Consider the following 19,380-nt stretch of genomic DNA (forward strand, 5'->3'; position numbering starts at 1 on the left):
AGGCTGCTGAGAGCTGATAGTCCAGCACAGTTAGTTTGTGAACTACAGCTATGTGCCGTGTCGTCTCATATCTGTTGCTGGGCTGCTGCACATTACAAAGCCTGGCGCTTCAGATTAGCTCATGTTACTCTGACAGAGTTTAACAGAAAGCCAAGACCAAATTCATGCAACTGCCGGGGTAGCTTTGGGCACAGAGAAGTTTAGCCTGTAATCATGAGGTGGCCAATGTGGAAAATACCACATGAATGTATTATGCTGGCAAAACCTGGAGGAAACCCACACAGACACGGGGAGAACATGCAAACTCAACACAGAAAGGACCCAAACCACTCCATCTGGGGATCAAACCCAGGACCTTCTTGCTGTGAGGCTACAGTGCTACCGACCGTGCCACCCTCCTTATGCAAAGAAAACCACTGCTTCATGTTCTTTAGAATGAGTGCAGGCAAACTAGTCAAAATGTGTTCTTATTTCAGCTATAATCAAATATAAGGCCATAAACAAAGTTAACTGGCATTCTGAAATGTTCTGCACCATAATAAATAAATAAATAATTCATTTAAGAAAGATAGAAAGATAGAAAGATATCCTTTATTTGTCATATATACATATACAGGTGTACAGTACAATGAAATTCTTTCTTCGCATATCCCAGCTGGTGTTGGAAGCTGGGGTCAGAGCGCAGGGTCAGCCAACTTACGGCGCCCCTGGAGCAGACAGGGTTAAGGGCCTTGCTCAAGGACCCAGCAGTGGCTACATAGCAGAGCCTGGATTTGAACCGCCAATCTTCCGGTTGATAGCCCAAAGCTCTACCCACTAGGCTACCACAGGCCCCCTTAAGTTGCTGTATGTATATTTTTGACCCAACCCTATTTAAAAAAAAAAAAAAAACACAAAAAACGTAAAAATCAAATTGATCAAATCATTTTGGACACAATTTTTTTTTTTTAATCACTAAAAATCCCAACAGCCGTTTTGTGCTTAATTTTTAATGTTCTAGTGCTTAGTTCTGCACCAGCGCTGCTCCAGTGGCCACCAGCAGAGCTTCAGACTCAGAATAAAAGATCCTCTGAGTCTCCACTATAAAAACATCTCCTTCACCACACAAGGTAAATGAAATTTCTCCCCAGTAGTTTATTACACCAATTTTAATGATTATTTACATATTTATTTACGTTGTTCATTCAACTGTTTATCATATGTGCATGTTTAGCACTTTTGTGGACCTTAGTGCTGTGTTTTCATATATTTTCACACCCCCTGAAAAAAACCCCTCAATGTTTCAGGCAATCGTAAAAGGCTCCCCCCTTTTAGTCTGTTAAATCAAGGGTCCTCTGTATACAGTTATTAATGTAATCACTGTGATTTGGTCATTTAAACAGCCTCCTTGCCTTAGTTGAAAATGTATGATTATATAATTTTTTTTTCTGCAAAACTTTCCGACCTGGTCCAGGTACAACCCTGTTTGAAATTTAATTGAGAGAAGTACTTGCTGAAGCACCTAGCACCTAGCATTCTGGCCAACAATTAGCGTTGCTAGCTGCCAGTAAAGCCGGTGTAGCTGATGTGCCGGTGACAAGCAATCATTTTTAAAAGTAACATATAACATACCTGTATGTATTCTTATATAATAGCAATGCAGTTCCACATGGAGCATGGTTTCATCACCATCACCAACATTTATTAGCAGCACTGGTCTGTGGTAACTAGTCTAGCTGGGAAAGGCTAATCTCTGGAGAAGCGAGTGTGAGATAAGGCTTAAACTGTACAAGCCATATAAACACAAGGTGGCGCTACAGGAGACGGTTTAAGCAACTTGTGTCCCAAATCCAAACTGACTGTTCTAAATACACTGTCGAGTCACATTATTATGACCACTTCCTACTTTTGACAGCCGTGGCAGCGTTATGGTCTGTGGAATGTTTTCGTGGCATTCCCTGGGCCCATGCATCCATGTGGAAGGCACTCTTAACTAATCTGGGTATGCATCCATCCTTTCAGATCACATACACCCATACATGCTGACTGTCTTCTCTGGGGCGGATGGGATCTTCCAGCAAGACAATGCGACATGTCACACGGTTGGAAGAGCATGACCGGGACTTCCAAGTACTACCCTGGCCCCCTAATTCCCCAGACTTGAACCCAATTGAACATCTGTGGGACCACCTTGATCGTCGTGTTCACTTTATAGATCCTCTCCCACGCCCCCTCCAGCTGTGGGATGCACTGCAGTCAGCATGGCTCCAGATACCTGTGACGACCTACCAGGACCTTATTGAGTCACTCCCAGTACGTCTAGCTGCTGCCGTGCTGCACACGCCGGTTACTCTGAATATTAGCTGGTGGTCATAATAATGTGACAGTGTAATATGCTTAATTAATAGTGAATGGTATGGTTGCCTTCTATGTAGAACACAGAATGTGGAATGTGGTTTGGGACACACAACGTCCAAATGATGTTTACCCTCTTAAATGTCAGCAGATAAAATGTCCTTTAATATCAGAGTGAATTCGTGTCTCAACTAAGAACAAAGCAGTTCAAATAAATAACAGTGAAATTAACACTGTGCTGTTACCCATGAGAAGAGAAGCAAAAATAGACCAGCGCATCAAAACAGCTCCAAGAGAACTGAGTAAAATAAAACGTTTACTTCCAAGACTTGGCTAGTTTGAAGTGATTTGTGTATTGAGCTCTTACGTGATGGGCCAGCGCTTGATTTTAGCACTGTTCATCGCCAAGTCTTTCCCCAGATGGCTGGACTTGTGTGACTAATATATAACATAGAAATAAAATAAGTCCTGCTAATTATGACACTAGTGATGGTCTGCCTGATAGTCCTTGTGTTGGGGCCATTTTACCGAATGGGTGCCATTTGTTATTTATTTATTTATTAGGATTTTAACGTCATGTTTTACAAACCTTTCCCTCCTAATCTAGTCATATCCAATTACCTAATTGCATTACGTTTTCTCCCTACTGATGCTGATCTCCACTTCTGATTGCAACTGACACACACCCCCTCCGACACGTGTGCAGTACCCGACCGCTTCTTTTCACTTGCATGAGGCGAGTTCATATGTGGATCAGATTTGTGTACAGAGAGCCACACCCTGATCAACACATTATTCCTCGTCTCCGTGCAGGCGGCATCAACCAGCCAGCAGAGGTCGTAATTGTATCAGTTATGAGGAGGGTCCCTATCCGGCTTACCGCCCTGAATGAACAACAAGCCAGTCGTTGTTCATGTAGGTGCCCAGCCCAGCCGGATGGCAGAGCTGAGTTTCAAATATAGAGTTACAGAATATAGAGTGGCGAAATAAAAAAACTATTTTTTGTTATAGGGAGTTTTTATTAACATTTATTAACATGTTAGTTTTCTTATACATTTACACATATAATGTCCTGGGGACGGAAATGTACCTACCATGAATCAGAAAGTCCAAGACAGCTTTACATCACCAGGTGCTTATAGGCTGTCATGCAAAAAAAGAAACCCTGATCTTTCTCCTATTCCTGTTCCATGTACTTTTTCATGGGGTGCAATCAAACAAGGGGTCTGTCCAAAAACCTAGTGAGCTGCCTTGCTGCCTACCTGGGCAGCTGCCTCAGTAGAGAGGATTCTATTAAGACATTAACTTATAAGTTGAAGTATTATTCAGACACACTAAGACTAGAATGCCAGCTAACATCTCCCTCCAGTTACCGTTAAACTGTCCTTGACCAGTTTGAATTTACAAATAAATGATACTTGTGCACCTTTATACAAATTAAACATCAATTAGAATGTATTTACATTTGAAAATAATTTACATTTGATTGGTCCGCATTCGTCCACCATGTTTGTCATTTATTTTGAGAAAAGTAATGCCGCACTGAATGCTGGGATTGCCTTCAGAGCTGAGGAAGCATCAAAAGGTCCCTCGTTATTCAGTCAGATTATCACTCAGAATTAAGGCACCTTAGTAAGCAGCATTTAAAGACATCTAAGAAATCAGACATGCTGTAAAATGCGTCTATGTAGAGAGGTCACTAGGTTTTTAGACTCTAGATCTGTTGATACAAACACCCAGAAATCACCAGTTATATCCATCACATTTACATTTTCAGCATTTAGCAGACGCTTTTATCCAAAGCGACTTACACAATGAGCAATTGAGGGTTAAGGGCCTTGCTCAGGGACCCAACAGTGGCAACTTGGTGGTGGTGGGGCTTGAACCGGCAACCTTCTGTTTACTAGTCCAGCACCTTAACCACTGAGCTATCACTGGCCCACAAGTTCTAACCAAAGGCAAAAAGTAGGAAAGCTATGACCCAAGTTTTATCAATGAATTAAATTCATTCTCCCAATTAATCACTTCAATTTGCTGCCATTTTTTTGCTTTTCCTATAAATTGACTTTAATCTTTCCTTATGTTGTTAATCCAAACACCAACATCAACAATGTCACTGCATTTTACCAATAATGTAACACTGTTGTTTACACATGAAACACACTGATGATTACCTGGAAACTGTAGAGCTCTGTATTTACCAGGGATTCGTAATCTTGTTTGCATTCCCACTCAGCCTCTTCATGGTGCATAACCTGCGTAACCCTTTAATGGTCTCTTTGCATTTCTTAGTTTCTTGGGACTATACCAACAACAAACAATATTTTTTACTAGTGCACACAGTATATTTAATCAGCCTCTACCAAACAGTTGAGATTATCACAAAAATGTTGCAATCTTTCATGAATGATTTATCAGCTGCTAGTTTCAAGCTGACATGTAGGTTAGAAAGTCTGTTTTCTTAAAACCATATACCAATTTTTTTTACTTTAACACGTCAACCAAGGAGTAAATACGGCCCAAAGAAGATTATTTAAATACAGCTTATTTTTAAGTATTTAGACCAGCGGTCCCCAAGGACCAGTTTCATAGAAGGTGGATTTGAAATAAAATTACCGACGAGCATAATTACAAACACAAAGTGCATAATGACTACTCACCAATGATGTAAAATCAATGAAAACCCTGAGACATATGTTTTTGCTCACTTTAGCTAGTTTGTGGGCTTAATTTTTTGGTCTCACGTGACTGAAATAGTTATTAAAATAGAATCCATTCCAGAGTGTGACTGTCAATAAATAATGGGTAATAAATGACCCATGGACCAGGTGGTTGGAGACGACTGATTTAGACTCAAAATAAGCTTAACCAAATGGTTGAGCAGACTATGAAAGGGTTGATACCAAGAGGATGAGCCTGGGAAGCAGACCCAGCTTTGACACTACACTGCCACTGTGCCGCTGTGAACACGTCTTTTGTGCATCACGTGACTTGATGTGAAGGGCAGTTGTTGAAAGAAAACATGGCAAGCAGATGTGAAGGTAAAATAATGTGTATGTTTGCTCCTATCTTAGCGTTGGTGAAGATCTGACCCGCCATGCATCATCTATCCCTCTCACCCAGTGACAAATCTTTCGTTCCACCCCTGCACGCTTGACTGAGGAAAACAATGCGCCCTGTCAATCATTCTTCTCCGACAGAGACGGATGCAGCGGAGGAGAAGGTGGGGGGAGGGAAAGAACGTAAAGGTTGGCGTGAGGGCTGGAGAGATGCCCGGGACTCAATGGAAGGGCGTTGGAGGACCACTATAGCAGGCTGCACTTACGACCCATGATGAGCTGGGAGCGTGGCACAGATGGCCCACTGGTATGGACTGTTATCAACAGGGCCAGGTGCCAATCTGCTGGGCTCGGTGACAGGACTGGTGGGCAGTGCTGGCTAGTTGTCCGAGCCTAACAAGGCTCAGTTTCTGCCTGATAAACCTGCAGCTGGAAATCTGAGGGTCATTTGAAGATCACGTTGAGGCAGAGTGAGCCCTTCTGCTTTTCTCTCTCCCCTTTTTCCATCTCTGCCTCTCGCTACTGGTCCCCCTCCCCGTCTGGTGCTCTCTCTCTCTCTCTCTCTCTCGTTGTTTACGTATGTCTCTCTCTCTCACTTTCTCTCACGTCACCCAGACGCCAGGCACATCAACAAAAATGCTAACGTGGATGGAAGGTCATTTGTGAACACTGCTGGCATGCATGGCAATGAGTGCAATGCATTCGAGATAAAGAGGCAGAAACAACACACACACACACACACACACACATCACACAACTCTTTGTTTTCATATTTCGAGCTGTCTGAGTCCGGCCATTCTTTCTCCACTTAGTCCCGACATGGGACCATTCCCTCTTCTGACTTTCCCAACAAGAACTAGTGGGACCAGTCCACAAAAATGCAGCATGCACACGTGTGCTGACACCATCACATCCCGTGTAAACAAGTCTTCATCCGATCACAACATCAGACAGACGTAAACACACCTCCAGGCGACAGGATTCATATAGAAAGTGCTTCCACAGATAGCAACACGACCTGAAGGCACAACTTGGAGGCAGAACCAGACAAACATACACACATTCTCAAAAAAAAAGGAATGAAGCGTGGACTTACGGAATACTCGATGGTCCCCTTGGGTCGCTGGAAGGACATACGGCGTCCATCCTTTTTGTCAGGCGTCTTCTTCTGACCGGTATCTGAAAGCAAGCGAGGCAAGGTACGCATTATGTTCATTCTCCTCTCACAGCTTGTCACAAGCTGTCGCTTTTCCCAGCCTCGCGGCTAGACAGCTCATTCGTCAGCGGCGGTCGAACGCTTCCTGCCAGCCAGCTAGTGCTGCGAGCCGATTCTCTCTCGCCTCGTACTCTCTCGCCTCTCGCTAGCTCCCTCCTTCCCTCCATCCTGCCTCCCCTCCCTTGCTCTCTCTCTCTCTCTCTGTATGGCACAATGACAGCATGAGAAAGCGTCTTCACCTTGCTCTGCCTCCCACCGTTTCAGACTGACCTTTGGGATTAATAGCCAGAAATGTGTGCATGCTCACAAATGTGTGTGTTTGTGTGAGAGCCTAGCCTGTAATATATGTGCTTTATTTCTAATTGGACACATTTCCTGCAGCTTTAAAACACATCTCTGTGTTTTTGTGTTAATTAGCACAGGAGCCATTTACGAGAGGCACTGTACACCCCCCCGTTACACCCCTATTTCCAATGCAAAACAAACAAACAAAAGCATAAGTTCAATGTTCAAATGCTGAATGGCTACCAGTGTTCAGACGTACACTGAGGACAGCATAGACTGTCCCAGTGGGGCAAAGTCTCATTTCTATTTTGGGCGAGCGTGTAGACTGCGATGTCCCCTACCCCACTAGTGCACTGTCTTTCCGTTCTATCACCTCTTTACTTTTGGTGTTTTTTGTTTCTAAGTTAATTTCTGTTGTAGTTTTATTTTTATGTATGTAAGGTTAAGCATCCTGCATATTGGTTCATCCTCCCTGGTCTCAGGTACAGGGCTGTCCCTTCCACCTCAGTGGCAAAATGCCACTGGACTGATAAATACTACCTTGCATTGAATAAAACACTTTATTCTGAATGAACTAGTGAACTAGTTCTGCTTTTGTTATTTATGTTTATGATCATAATGGAGTGAAGCACAAGGTCTAGGAGGGCAGTGATAGCTCAGTGGTTAAGGTACTGGACTAGTAAACAGAAGGTTGCCGGTTCAAGCCCCGCTACGACCAAGTTGCCACTGTTGGGTCCCTGAGCAAGGCCCTTAACCCTCAATTGCTCATCGTGTTCAGCTCATTGTGTAAGTCGCTTTAGATAAAAGCGTCTGCTAAATGCTGAAAATGTAAATGTCTAGCCCTGCACCTTCAGGAATTAAATAGAACCCAAGTGCAAATACTCTAACCAAGGTAGAACTATACTATGACTAAAAAGCCACTAACAAAAAAAAAACAGCTTCAGAGAAACAGCAGGTTTGCCAACAAAGGAGCTGTCAAGTCTAAGAAAGAAAAACCATAATATATAGAAAAACTCCAACCAGTTATGAGAAACTGACACATCTGCACCTCCGTGCTCCCTCTGCCAGCTAAAACGGCAAACACAGATACTGTTCTTTATTACTGCAACATTAGGCTGTTTTTATTTAATAAAGCAAAAAGACACATCAATGTGAAAATGTGTTATGTTGTTATAAGCTTGTAGGTTAACAGTTGATCTTTGCCTAACAGCATTTGGTTATCTGTTAAAATAATCGGATACAATTTGCATTCCTGCTGTGTGTGTGTGTGTGTGTGTGTGTGTGTGTGTGTGGTATATTAGGACTGAAATGTCTGACAGAGGTGTGTGTAGGTTGAAACAGTCGTACCAGACAGTGTTTCAGGTGATCAGTCAGTTTGCATAATCAGGTTTCTAGGTGGACAGTGTGTGATAAAGGCAACACTCAGCTGTAGCACCATGAGTCATACACCAGTCCAGCTATTTTTGGGGGTACCGACACGTCTAGAGGACAAAAAAGGAGGACAGCCGTTTGTCTTTGATCTGCAAGCAAAGATGTGCAGGAACAGTGATGTCTGCTAGGACTAAAATAAAGACCCTGTGACGCAACGGACAAATTAAAAATAACAAAATAAAGCTACATCAGTGGGTTAGGGGAGCGTATGAGTGCGGATGGGGAGGTTATGTTAGACTGAGTTAGTAGTACCTAACACAGTAGTAACGGCAGTTGTGGCCTAGTGGTTAAGGTACTGGACTAGTAATCAAAAGGACGCTGGTTCAAGCCAGGTTACCACTGTTGGGCCCTTAAGCAAGGTCCTTAACCCTCGATTGCTTAGACAATATACTCTCACAGTATTGTAAGTCACTTTGGATAAAAGTGTCTTACTAAATGCTGAAAATGTAAATGTAATGTAATGTAGTACCTGTATCGATATTTGAGGATCATGTATCAACATCAACATTGGAAAGAAAAACCTAGTGTACATTATTCACTGCAATGCTTGGCGTCATGATGCAGTGTTACACTTCTAGTCATTATCAGTGAGAAACAAAATCACCTGGGTTCTCTAGGTGAACGGGCTGGTCTGAGACTCATTATTATATACAGGTTAAGAGAAGCAGTCGTTTGTTTGTGTTTGAGAGTGAAGGAGATTTATACCTCTGTGACTGAGAAAACAACCAGCCAATTCTACTTTGGTAGCTTCACCACCAGATGCAGGCGGCCGGCTGAAGTTATTTTTAGTTCGCCCACTCTTTTTCTGTTGGGATTTGTGGTGGAAGTACCGTAATGAGCAGGTGGTGCGCACACACACACACACGCACACACACACACACACACACACACACACACACACACACACACACACACACACACACGAACACACAGAATCAGGATGAAGTATCTCAGTAAGTCTGAATCTCAGCACTGCTACTGGCAGGCCGGGCACCTACACGGATAATGATTGGCTTGTCCGAGGGTGGGAACGCCGGAGGGGATTCCTCATGACAGCTGCAATTATGACCCCTGCTGGCTGATCAGTGGCGCCTGCACAGTTACCGGGGGTAATTGACCACACCTAATACAGAAAAATTGGAGCCAATATTAAAGCCTTTTACACCCAGTGATATGTTATGTAACCCATGAATTAAAAATGTTCACATTTGCACAATCTTGTTACACAATATAAAATCTCGTTCTCAGCTACGCTAAAGAGAAAAATAGCAGAAGTTACGTCCACAGAATCGGTTTCAATAAAATCTAGATTCATATTCACATTAAAGTAGCAATTCTACCACACATTTCTAGGCACTTTCATTTGCACCTTAATTGATCAGCTTTGTTAGACCTGACTGATTAACCGATGAGATTCATGAAACCTGCTGTAAAGTTATTAAGTTATTTATTAGGATTTTAACGTCATGTTTTACACATTTTGGTTACATTCATGACAGAATAGGACAGGTAATTACTGCTTACACAAGATTCATAAGTTCAGGTTTAATATCAAACACGGTCATGGACAATTTTGTATCTCAAATTCACCTCACTTGCACGTCTTTTGACTGTGGGAGGAAACCGGAGCTCCCGGAGGAAACCCACACAGAAAGGACCCAGACCGCTTCACCTGGGAATCAAACCCAGGACCTTCTTGCTGTGAGGCGACAGTGCTTCCCACCGAGCCACCGTGCCGCCCCCTGCCGTAAAGAAGCATGACAGACAGGTTTGTTTATGTTGAACAGGGTCAGATAGTGTCGACTCTCACATCACTGCGCTTGTTCTCGCAAGGCCTGAACGGCTCATTTAATCCCAGTCTTAATTCATCCACCGTTATTTAATTCCCAGCTCGGAGAGGTGGCACAATTAGTGCTCGCTGAGAAGCATGGCTTCAAGACACTGCAGGACTTCAACGGATAAGTGTGTGTGTGTGTGTGGAGTTGTGCTGAAGCAGCACTTTGGACGCTGTGTCAGGGGAGTGTCCACTACCGTTTCTCATTAACACCCGCCCAAGCTCAATTAATCAAACCCTGATGGTGTCGGTGGCTCTGCGTGTGTACCTCGCACCTGAGCTTCTCATTAGCACAAACTCTGGGGTGAGTAATCACACTTCACTTCTTTACCTCACTTCCACAGTGATGCTCACAAGTGCTGTTTAGTTCACTGATCCAGTACACAGTACACTCACCGCTACAGTGTTTATTTATTTATCAGGGTTTTAACGTCATGTTTTACACACTTTGGTTACTTACTTTGGACAGGACAGGTAGTTACTCATTACCCATGATTCATCAGTTTAAGTTTAATGTCAAACACAGTCATGGACATGTTTTTGTACTGTGGGAGGAAACCGGAGCTCCTGGAGGAAACCCACGCAGACACGGGGAGAACATGCACAACTCCACTCAGAAAGGACCCGGACCACCTGGGAATCAAACCCAGAACCTTCATGCTGTGAGGCAACAGTGCCGTCGTTAAATTACACTCATAAATTGAATGGAAGCTACAATACACAGCACAGCCTAAATTGAATATTCAGCACCGGTGCGAGGCACAGAATTGGTTGGTAGTTTTCCAAACTCAGTTACCTTGAGTCATGTTTTTATCTGCCTTAGACTTCAACATCTTGGACATTTTGACTAACCAACTGCTAACTGAATTGCCGTAGGATTGATAGGACACCTCATAGTGCAAAGTAACCAGTAAATGTTAGGCATGCTACGTGAATGAACAATGCTAAGTCGCTAAACACAAATATTACATTTTAAATTTTCACGGCTGTGAATTAGGAGGGGCCTTAACCATACTAGTTACACACTGGTAATAGAATGTGGTTGGGAACACAGCCAGGATATCCCTCGTAAATGTTTACATGATTAAAAAGAACCATGTCAGTTATGTGTGAAACATTCATCTTTAAGACTTGGCGTATTTATCCAAGTTTTTGAGACATTTTCTGTGAGATTATTCACCCATGATTTACCACAAATGCCAAATATCAGCAGGCCTCACACGACTACCCTAACCCTAATCATAACTATATAACTAAGGTGAGGAAAATAAATGGATAAGATGTCACCTCTAAACTACGATTCTAACAAAATAATGTAACAAAATAGCCACTTATGATTCTAAAATCCCAATTAAAGAACTCAAATTGACTGACCACTTTTTTGTGCAATATCAAGGATCAGTTGAAGGAGTGTAAAGCAGTGGTCCCCAACCAGTACCGGTGCGTGGGTCATTTATTACCGGTCCGCACACGGTCCGGTACCGGTTCTTGTTTTATTGACAGTCACAATATGAAAGCTGTTTTATTTTGAAAAAACAGATTCTATTTTAACAACATCTGTCTGATTCTCTTGACGCGTTTGACATGTATCTATTTCAGTCACTTGATATCAAAAAATGAATCCCACAAGCTAGGTAAAATACTAAAAGTTGGGAGCGTCTCGTTGCAGCAAAAAAAGCTCAGGGTTCCCACTGATTTTCCATCACTGGTGAGTAGTGTTCCTATGCACTTTGTGTTTTTAATTATGCTTGTTATTTTTATTTTAAATCCTCCCGCCCCCGTGGTGAAACTGGTCCGTGGTGCAAAAAAGGTTGGGGACTGCTGGTGTACAGAACATTTTCATTTAACTCTGCAGCCGTGGAAAACCTTCAGGCCTTATCAGTTAGAATCATGGTTGTGAATTTGTCTAACAAATTTGGGTTTAGCCCACACTGGGAAAACACCACCCTCTCAAATGTCAATGTTAGAGGAAGTGGTCTACCATCCAACAGCACTGGAACAAATGACAATGCTGAGTGTCAGAGACCTTATCACCAAACACCAGTGCTCGACCTGACCGCTGCTCTAGCCGTTCAGTCCACCCAAAAGAGTGGACAACCAACTGTGACAACCAGCATGACAAAACAAGGTTAAAGCAAATCAGTCTGAGCCTGTTGTGTGATGGGTTGTGACCCAAGCTCGTCTGGTGACCTTTACCACCTGTTGATCAGCTGCTTTTTGTGGTGACACCAGTTTCTCCAGTTACACCCCCAAATCAATACAGAGAGAGAAAAGGTGCTGAGTTGAGCTACAGAGAGACCAGGGTCCGAAATACAATCGTGTTGTCCTCAAATCCCCTGGATAATTAATCATCTCAGAAACGTTTTACCTTCTGTGCTAAACAGAGGTCACTATTGAAGCATGGTTAGCATTATGCTAGACACAGCTTGGTCTTCATACAAAACTCACACCTTCCTGACAGCTCAGATCAAGTGTTATACCAGGCTTTGCACACCCGACAAAAAAGGAAATAATTATGCAGTAAAATCATAGATGAAGCCACGACGGCTGTTAAATGTTGACCAGAGAATTTAGTGTGCGTCACTGTGGAGTAACTGCTAAATTAACTGCAGGTAGCAATTATATTAAACTCGAACTGTGAGGGTGTGTGTATAATGTTCTTTATCAACAGTAATGATTCAGATTTTTTTAAGTATTCAGAGATTCAGAGTAGAATGTTCCTGACATTTATTAGTATTCAATAAATGGCCAAAAGTATATGGACATTTGACTATAAGCTTGGTGGACAGCCCATTGCAAAAACATTTAATTCCTCCTATTGTGCTCAATGGTGTTGAAGTCTAGAATTGAACAACACCAAAACTGTCAAACTGTGTGTTAATGGACCTTGTTTTGTGAACCTTGGTAAACCTAGTGAGTTTTCTTGCTGCCTACTGCCTACCTGGGCAGCTGCCTAAGTAGAGAGGATTCTAATAAGACATCGAACTTATAAAGTAAATTATTTAGACACACTAATTAGACAGCGATTGCGGTGATTACATAACCACAGTTTCGCTTACTAAGCTAACACAATTAGCCTGAGGCCATTCAAAGCAATGGGCTGAGGCGGCACGTACCGCTACAATGCCAGCTAACATTTCCCTCAGTGTACCAAAAACAGAAATCAATAAGAATTTATTTGCATTTGAAGAGAACTCCGTTGGTTGCTGCACATCGGTCCGACATAATTGTTAGTTCTTGTTAGAAATGTTGTGCCGCACTGAATGCTGGGATTGCCTTTAGCTCCCTCGTTATTCAGTCGAGTTATATCAGCTTCGAATTAAGGCACCTCAGTAAACAGCTATTTATGGCATCTAAGAATTCGAACAGACTTCTTCTCTGGAGTGTAGGATGACGTAGAATGCGTCTATGTATAGAGATCACTAGGTTTTCAAACATACCCAATGTCTTTATTTTATACACCTGTTAGCAATATGTGTATCCGAAACCGTTAAAATGAGCAGTTAGAAGAAATGTCCACACACTTTTGAACATATAGGATGACTAAAAAGCTCATGGGGCCGTGCCGTGACTCATCAGTGAACCTTCCTACTCAGCACTGACCTGCTGTTTATTATTTATATCCCAGCCTTAGGACTGTTATACTACAAAATCTATATTCTCCTTCAGTCCAGCAGATCCTGAGAGGAGAACAAGTGACCAGACGGGACAGGCGTTGACTAGGAGCGCGTCAGCCCCTCCCTGCCACGTTGGCATTAATCCCACGAGTGAGAATCAAATAATGCTGTGCCAGCCACAGCCAGCAGTAATCAATGGTGAGCTGAGGTGAGGTCATGCTGGCTGACCACATGAGCCGATCTGTGTCCAGGCTCCGGTTTGCTAAGCCGGCTGGGTCAGTTAGCATTTACATTTCTGCACCATTTGCTTTTCTGGCTGAAATCTTTCTGTTACAATCTAAAGAAACGTATGAATTACAGAATTTTTCTTCCTATCAGTGTATATAAGACTAGAGGGCTACTTAAATAAATGCACCAGCCTTTTTATTTACCGGGTTCCAATCATTTTTATTTACTTCAGATTCTGGTCTGAATAATTTATAGCTGGTTTAATGTGTTTAATGGGTTTTCTCCAAGCATGGTGCTGTGCATGATGTACACCATGGTCTCATTTGTAAAAAGGATTTTGTTCCAAACCGTTTGTGTTTTTTCATAAGCAAAAAACCGCTGTCATATTCATTTTAAAGAAAAGGGTTTTTCCCAGCTCTCCTTCTACTGAAGTCACACTTGTGCAGACCGTTTCTAACAGTACTTTTTGTGTCATTAACACAAACATTTAATGTTGCTTTTTTTTTTTCATTATATCTTTAAGAATTCTACAGTCTGACCCTAGACTGAATTGTCTGGTAAATATTGGTTTTGTCTTGTCCTGGGTAAAGACTGGTAAATGCCTTGAAGGCTCCAATTTGTAACCAATCCTTACTGTAATATGGTATATTTCATATCACTTAAAAACAGCCTTATTAACCCTTCCAGATTGATAAGCAGCAAAAACTGCTCCTCTACAGTCAATGCCATTTCTATTTGCCATGATGTAGTCCAGGGTTTTTAAAAAAAAAAATGGGTAGCAGAGAAAAATAATAATAAATCAACAAATTTTATTGGGCACAAAGATGAAATAAACTTGTACACAAATGCCCCCTTGTGAAGGCCTGTAAACCACAGAGGGACCAGATCGCCAACATTTTTTCATTAAGCATATTTTATTTTGTGTTTTCTTTTAATGTATTATTTGTGTTGCCTGGGTCATGGTGAAAATCATGGACATAATGTGGGTTATTGATGTAGACACACACTTAAGTGCTCCAGAACACCAAACTGCCAAGTTCTGTCACACCTCTTGATGGTTCGATAATCTTGTGCATTTGTACCAGCTGGCTGCAAATTACTGTCCTGATGATTGTGGAAGGGTGTATTTTTTTCTCCCCATGTGTTACGCCAAATCAGATTTGAAATTTGCACTAATTAAATTTTTGTAGCCAGCGTTAGTCAATCAAATTAATTAAACACTTTTTACTTGCAGATTGGCTCAAGATTTGCCAAAACAAGTTACTAAACAGGTTAATGCATCAAGTTTGTACCACACAAGCATGCAGTTTGTAATTCAGGTTTGATGACACCTACACACCCCATTTATCTGCTGGTATGGAAAAAATGAAGATCTATTAAGTGCAAGCGTGCAGATTAGTGTTTCTGTACAAGTGTGCCCTTACAGGCCCAAATACTGGAATCCTACAGTGCATGGCATCTAGTAAACTAGTATGCAGATTTAGCACAGTGGTCACTTCTAGGATAACAATGTCCTGATCCACATGGTACGAGAATTACTGACTGGTTTAATGAGTATACAGTAATGTAAATAATATACTTCAGCTTTCCTTCAGTACAGCTCCAGAGACGTGTGCTACAACCTGTGTTAAGGCATTAAAGCTGTTCTGGTGATCAGTGGTGGCTCAACACCATACTAAGACTTCTATAACGTGTCATCATATGTACGTTTAAAGCAATTCAGATTTTTCCAGCAATCCTAAACACCAGAATCTTCAGTGTTGAGAAATACGACATCTTGCAGAACACTAACCACAACATTTCATAACACTAAATGCTTAATGCAAATGTTCTTGCCCTGTCTGTAGTTTTTCGATGATTGCATCATTGTGAGAAGCATTAGCCAATTTAAACATGGAACAAAACGTCTTAAACCTTGTAACGGATAAAATCAGACAGGACTGATTCTATGCAAACAGTATTGAGGCATTACAGGTCATCAAAGGAAACATGAATATACTCAGGTGCAGTCCATGATAATTAGCCAAGAACATAAATAAAGCTACTGCTGGACCCTTGAGCAAGGAACTTAAAATATGAATTTAGAAAATCCACATTCAACCATATTGTTTCTGATAATAATTAAAATCCTTTTCTCCCACACTGATTCACATCACCTACCCAAATACTATCTGGCAAACGGGTAACTGCTCTTTTATGTTCTACCTAATTTTTGAACTCATTTAAGATGAGCAGCCATCTCTTGTGTCCGTAAAAGCCATTTGGGGCAAAAAAAACATTTGTCTCATTTATCCCAGTTCTTATTATTGCCTCCATTTAACCTGCCATTCACCCTGCCATGCCTTGAATATGTACCGCTGCACATCTAGCTATTACGTGCCACTTAAACATGGCAGGCGCTTATCAGCAGGATATGTGCTTTTTTCCAGGCTGTTGAAATTTTGCAGCTCCATTAGCTCTGCTGGTTTCTTAATGTGTTCACAGACTGTCCTCATTATTCAACTCTTTCTGATCAAGGTTCTTTGCTTTGTATATAATAATGTTGTGTTTGCCAAAAAGACAAAAATATGTGGACACCTCTGTAATGACTGAAAATTCATTAGATAAAATAAATAATAAATAAGCCTCCAGCATGACTATGCACAAAGTGATATGCATAAAGACCTTTTTAACAGAGCCCTGATTAACCCCTCAATATCTCTGGGATACACTGAAGCATCCGTTGTGATCCAGGCCTTATTTAATCCAGGTTCATCTCCATAATATCAAATCAAATCAAATCACTTTATTGTCACACCACATTAACATAGGTGTGAAAGGTGAGTGAAAATATTAGGTGCATAGTCCCTCACAGTTGCAATACACATTAATTACAAAAAATATACACATTAACTTAAATAAACTAGCACCATTTGTTCAATATATGGTCATAGTTTTGAAATGGAACATCTAGCAAGCTATGCTTTGTGCACACAGCTTATGATATGGAATTCTTGGGAGTTTGATTATTAAAGCAACAGTTTTTTTTTCCTGTTAATTAATAAAGTATATTGTAAAGCAATTGTACTAAGAGAAATGTTTAAGTTGTTCGTCATGACTGTTGTTTAGCATCTGTGTTGTTTAATAGTTTGAATCCAGAGAACTTTGCTATATAAACCCTATGCTGCTAACTGTTTATCAGAATTATGTTTTTACCTCACTTATCACTTACTCAGTACCATGTACTGGCTAACACTGTCTATCCTGTCTTTGGTCCTGTCCCCCTCAATTTCTTTAGAGTATAAATGCCTCTTGTTTTTATTGTATGTCTTTATATTTATTGTACTGTTTTTATCTGCACTGTGTATATTGTATTGTTTGCACTTGTGTTCCGTGTTGCACCCTGGTCCTGTTTTTTTCTGTGAAATAATAAAGTATATTGTAAAGCAACTCTACTGAGAGAAATGTTTAATGTGTTTATCATGACTGTTGTTTTTCATCTGTGTCGTTTAATAGTTTTGTTCCAGAGAACTTTAGGGAGCTCTTTTACTTTCATCATGATTGCTACTCGATGCCTGAAATCTTCTTTTTTGCCATTTTGCCATTTTTTTCATTTAGGAGACGTTTTATTTGTAGCAACTTAAAACTAATGCAGTATACAAGGGTTACATTTCTTGCTCAAGGGTCCAGCAGCGACTATATTACTTGCATCTTTGCACAATATTGCATTTCTTTACCTTACTCTTTAATATCTGCTGCTATATAAACCCTACATGGCTTATTATTTGCTCAGTACCATGTACCATGTACTACTCTTGTCTTTGGTCCCGTCCCCCAGAAATGTCGCTTGTATTTACTGCAGGTCTTTGCATGTATTGTACTGTTTTTTATCTGCACTGTGCAGAACAACTGTACTGTTTGCACTTGTGTTCTGCGTTGCACCCTGGTCCTGGAGGAACATTGTTTAGTTTCATTATGTACTTGTATGAAGCTGAAATGACGATAAAGCCTCTCTTGAACGCTCGTTTATTTCAGTTTTCTTTTTCATGACATTTTTTTTAGGTTATTACAGTAGCCCCCCTTCCCCCATCTCCATTCGAAGGGGAGACCTTCCAACAACCAATTCATGTGCATATGCCTGAAAGCACTTTTTCCACCTTTCACTGATACCAGTCTGGATGGCCCTTTTCATCTTAGGCACAGAGAACCAGATGTTTGTTTTTTTCCTAAAAACAAGCTGACTCATCTGACCATCAGGACTCATCTGACCACATCACCGGCTCCAATGTCTTTTTGCCCATCTCAGATACACTTGTGCCCTAATGACTTGTCAGCATTTTTGCATGTAATGGATATATGGCTTTCTTCAGATTAGAAATGTATTTACTGCAGGTCTTTGCATGTATTGTACTGCTTTTTATCTGCACTGTGCAGAACAACTGTACTGTTTGCACCTGTGTTCTGTGTTGCACCCTGGTCCTGGAGGAACGTTGTTTAGTTTCATTATGTACTTACATAAAGCTAAAATGACAATAAAGCTTCTCTTGAACTCTTGAGATTGGTTTTGTGCAGAGGTGGAAAGTAACGAATTACACTTACTCGCTTTACTGAAATTGAGTAGTTTTTTTGTGTACTTGTACTTTTTAAAGTAGATTTTACAACCAGTGATTTTACTTTTACTTAAGTATGTTTTGTATTAAGAATTGTAATTCGCTACATTTTAAATAACATCCGTTACTGAGTAAAAAAAACGCTAAAAAATCGTGTCTGGGAAACTGCTGCAGTGAATTCTGCGATGGAAAATAAACTGGTGCTAAAATAAAGGAGCTGTAATCTAGGTATAGAGTAGGGAGGGAAGGGTGATTTTAAAAGTTTAACATGTTTGGAGTTTGATGTTTCATTATTTGATAACATAGTCTGATGTCAAAGTTTTGTCTTACATCTTGAAGGTTTTCTTTGGGTGATTTAGTGACAGTCACGACACTTGTAACCTTGACTTGTTTTGAGTTATGGATTTGCAGTATGACTGTTGTTTGGTATTTGTTGGTGATGAAAAGAAGGCTGGTCTGTAGAATCCACAATTAATGCCAACTTCAGTGGTTATACAGTTTGAAAAAGTGTTATGGGATGGTCTGTACTAAAATGACACATTACACATCCCTAAATGTTTTAAATGTTGTATCAGCATGTTTTTTTCTATTATATATTAATTAAAAACAACTACTGTGAGATACAGGGGTTGGACAAAATAACTGAAACACCTGTCATTTTAGTGTGGGAGGTTTCATGGCTAAATTGGACCAGTCTGGTGGCCAATCTTCATTAATTGCACATTGCACCAGTAAGAGCAGAGTGTGAAGGTTCAATTAGCAGGGTAAGAGCACAGTTTTGCTCAAA

The 19,380-nt window shown here is 41.0% G+C and overlaps 1 protein-coding gene across 4 annotated transcripts in view; it reads right to left on the reverse strand.

Moving 5' to 3' along the window:
- Positions 1 to 19,380, reverse strand: part of oxr1a (oxidation resistance 1a) — a 143,874-nt gene that overhangs the window by 46,518 nt on the left and 77,976 nt on the right. For all 4 annotated transcript variants that reach the window (XM_062985922.1, XM_062985921.1, XM_062985919.1 and 1 more), the window contains one exon: positions 6,490 to 6,572. In XM_062985922.1, coding sequence (XP_062841992.1) covers positions 6,490 to 6,572 — 83 coding nt within the window. The remainder of the gene's footprint in view (positions 1 to 6,489; positions 6,573 to 19,380) is intronic.

This window comes from Trichomycterus rosablanca, chromosome 23, assembly GCF_030014385.1.
Source record: "Trichomycterus rosablanca isolate fTriRos1 chromosome 23, fTriRos1.hap1, whole genome shotgun sequence".
Lineage (NCBI taxonomy): Eukaryota > Metazoa > Chordata > Actinopteri > Siluriformes > Trichomycteridae > Trichomycterus > Trichomycterus rosablanca.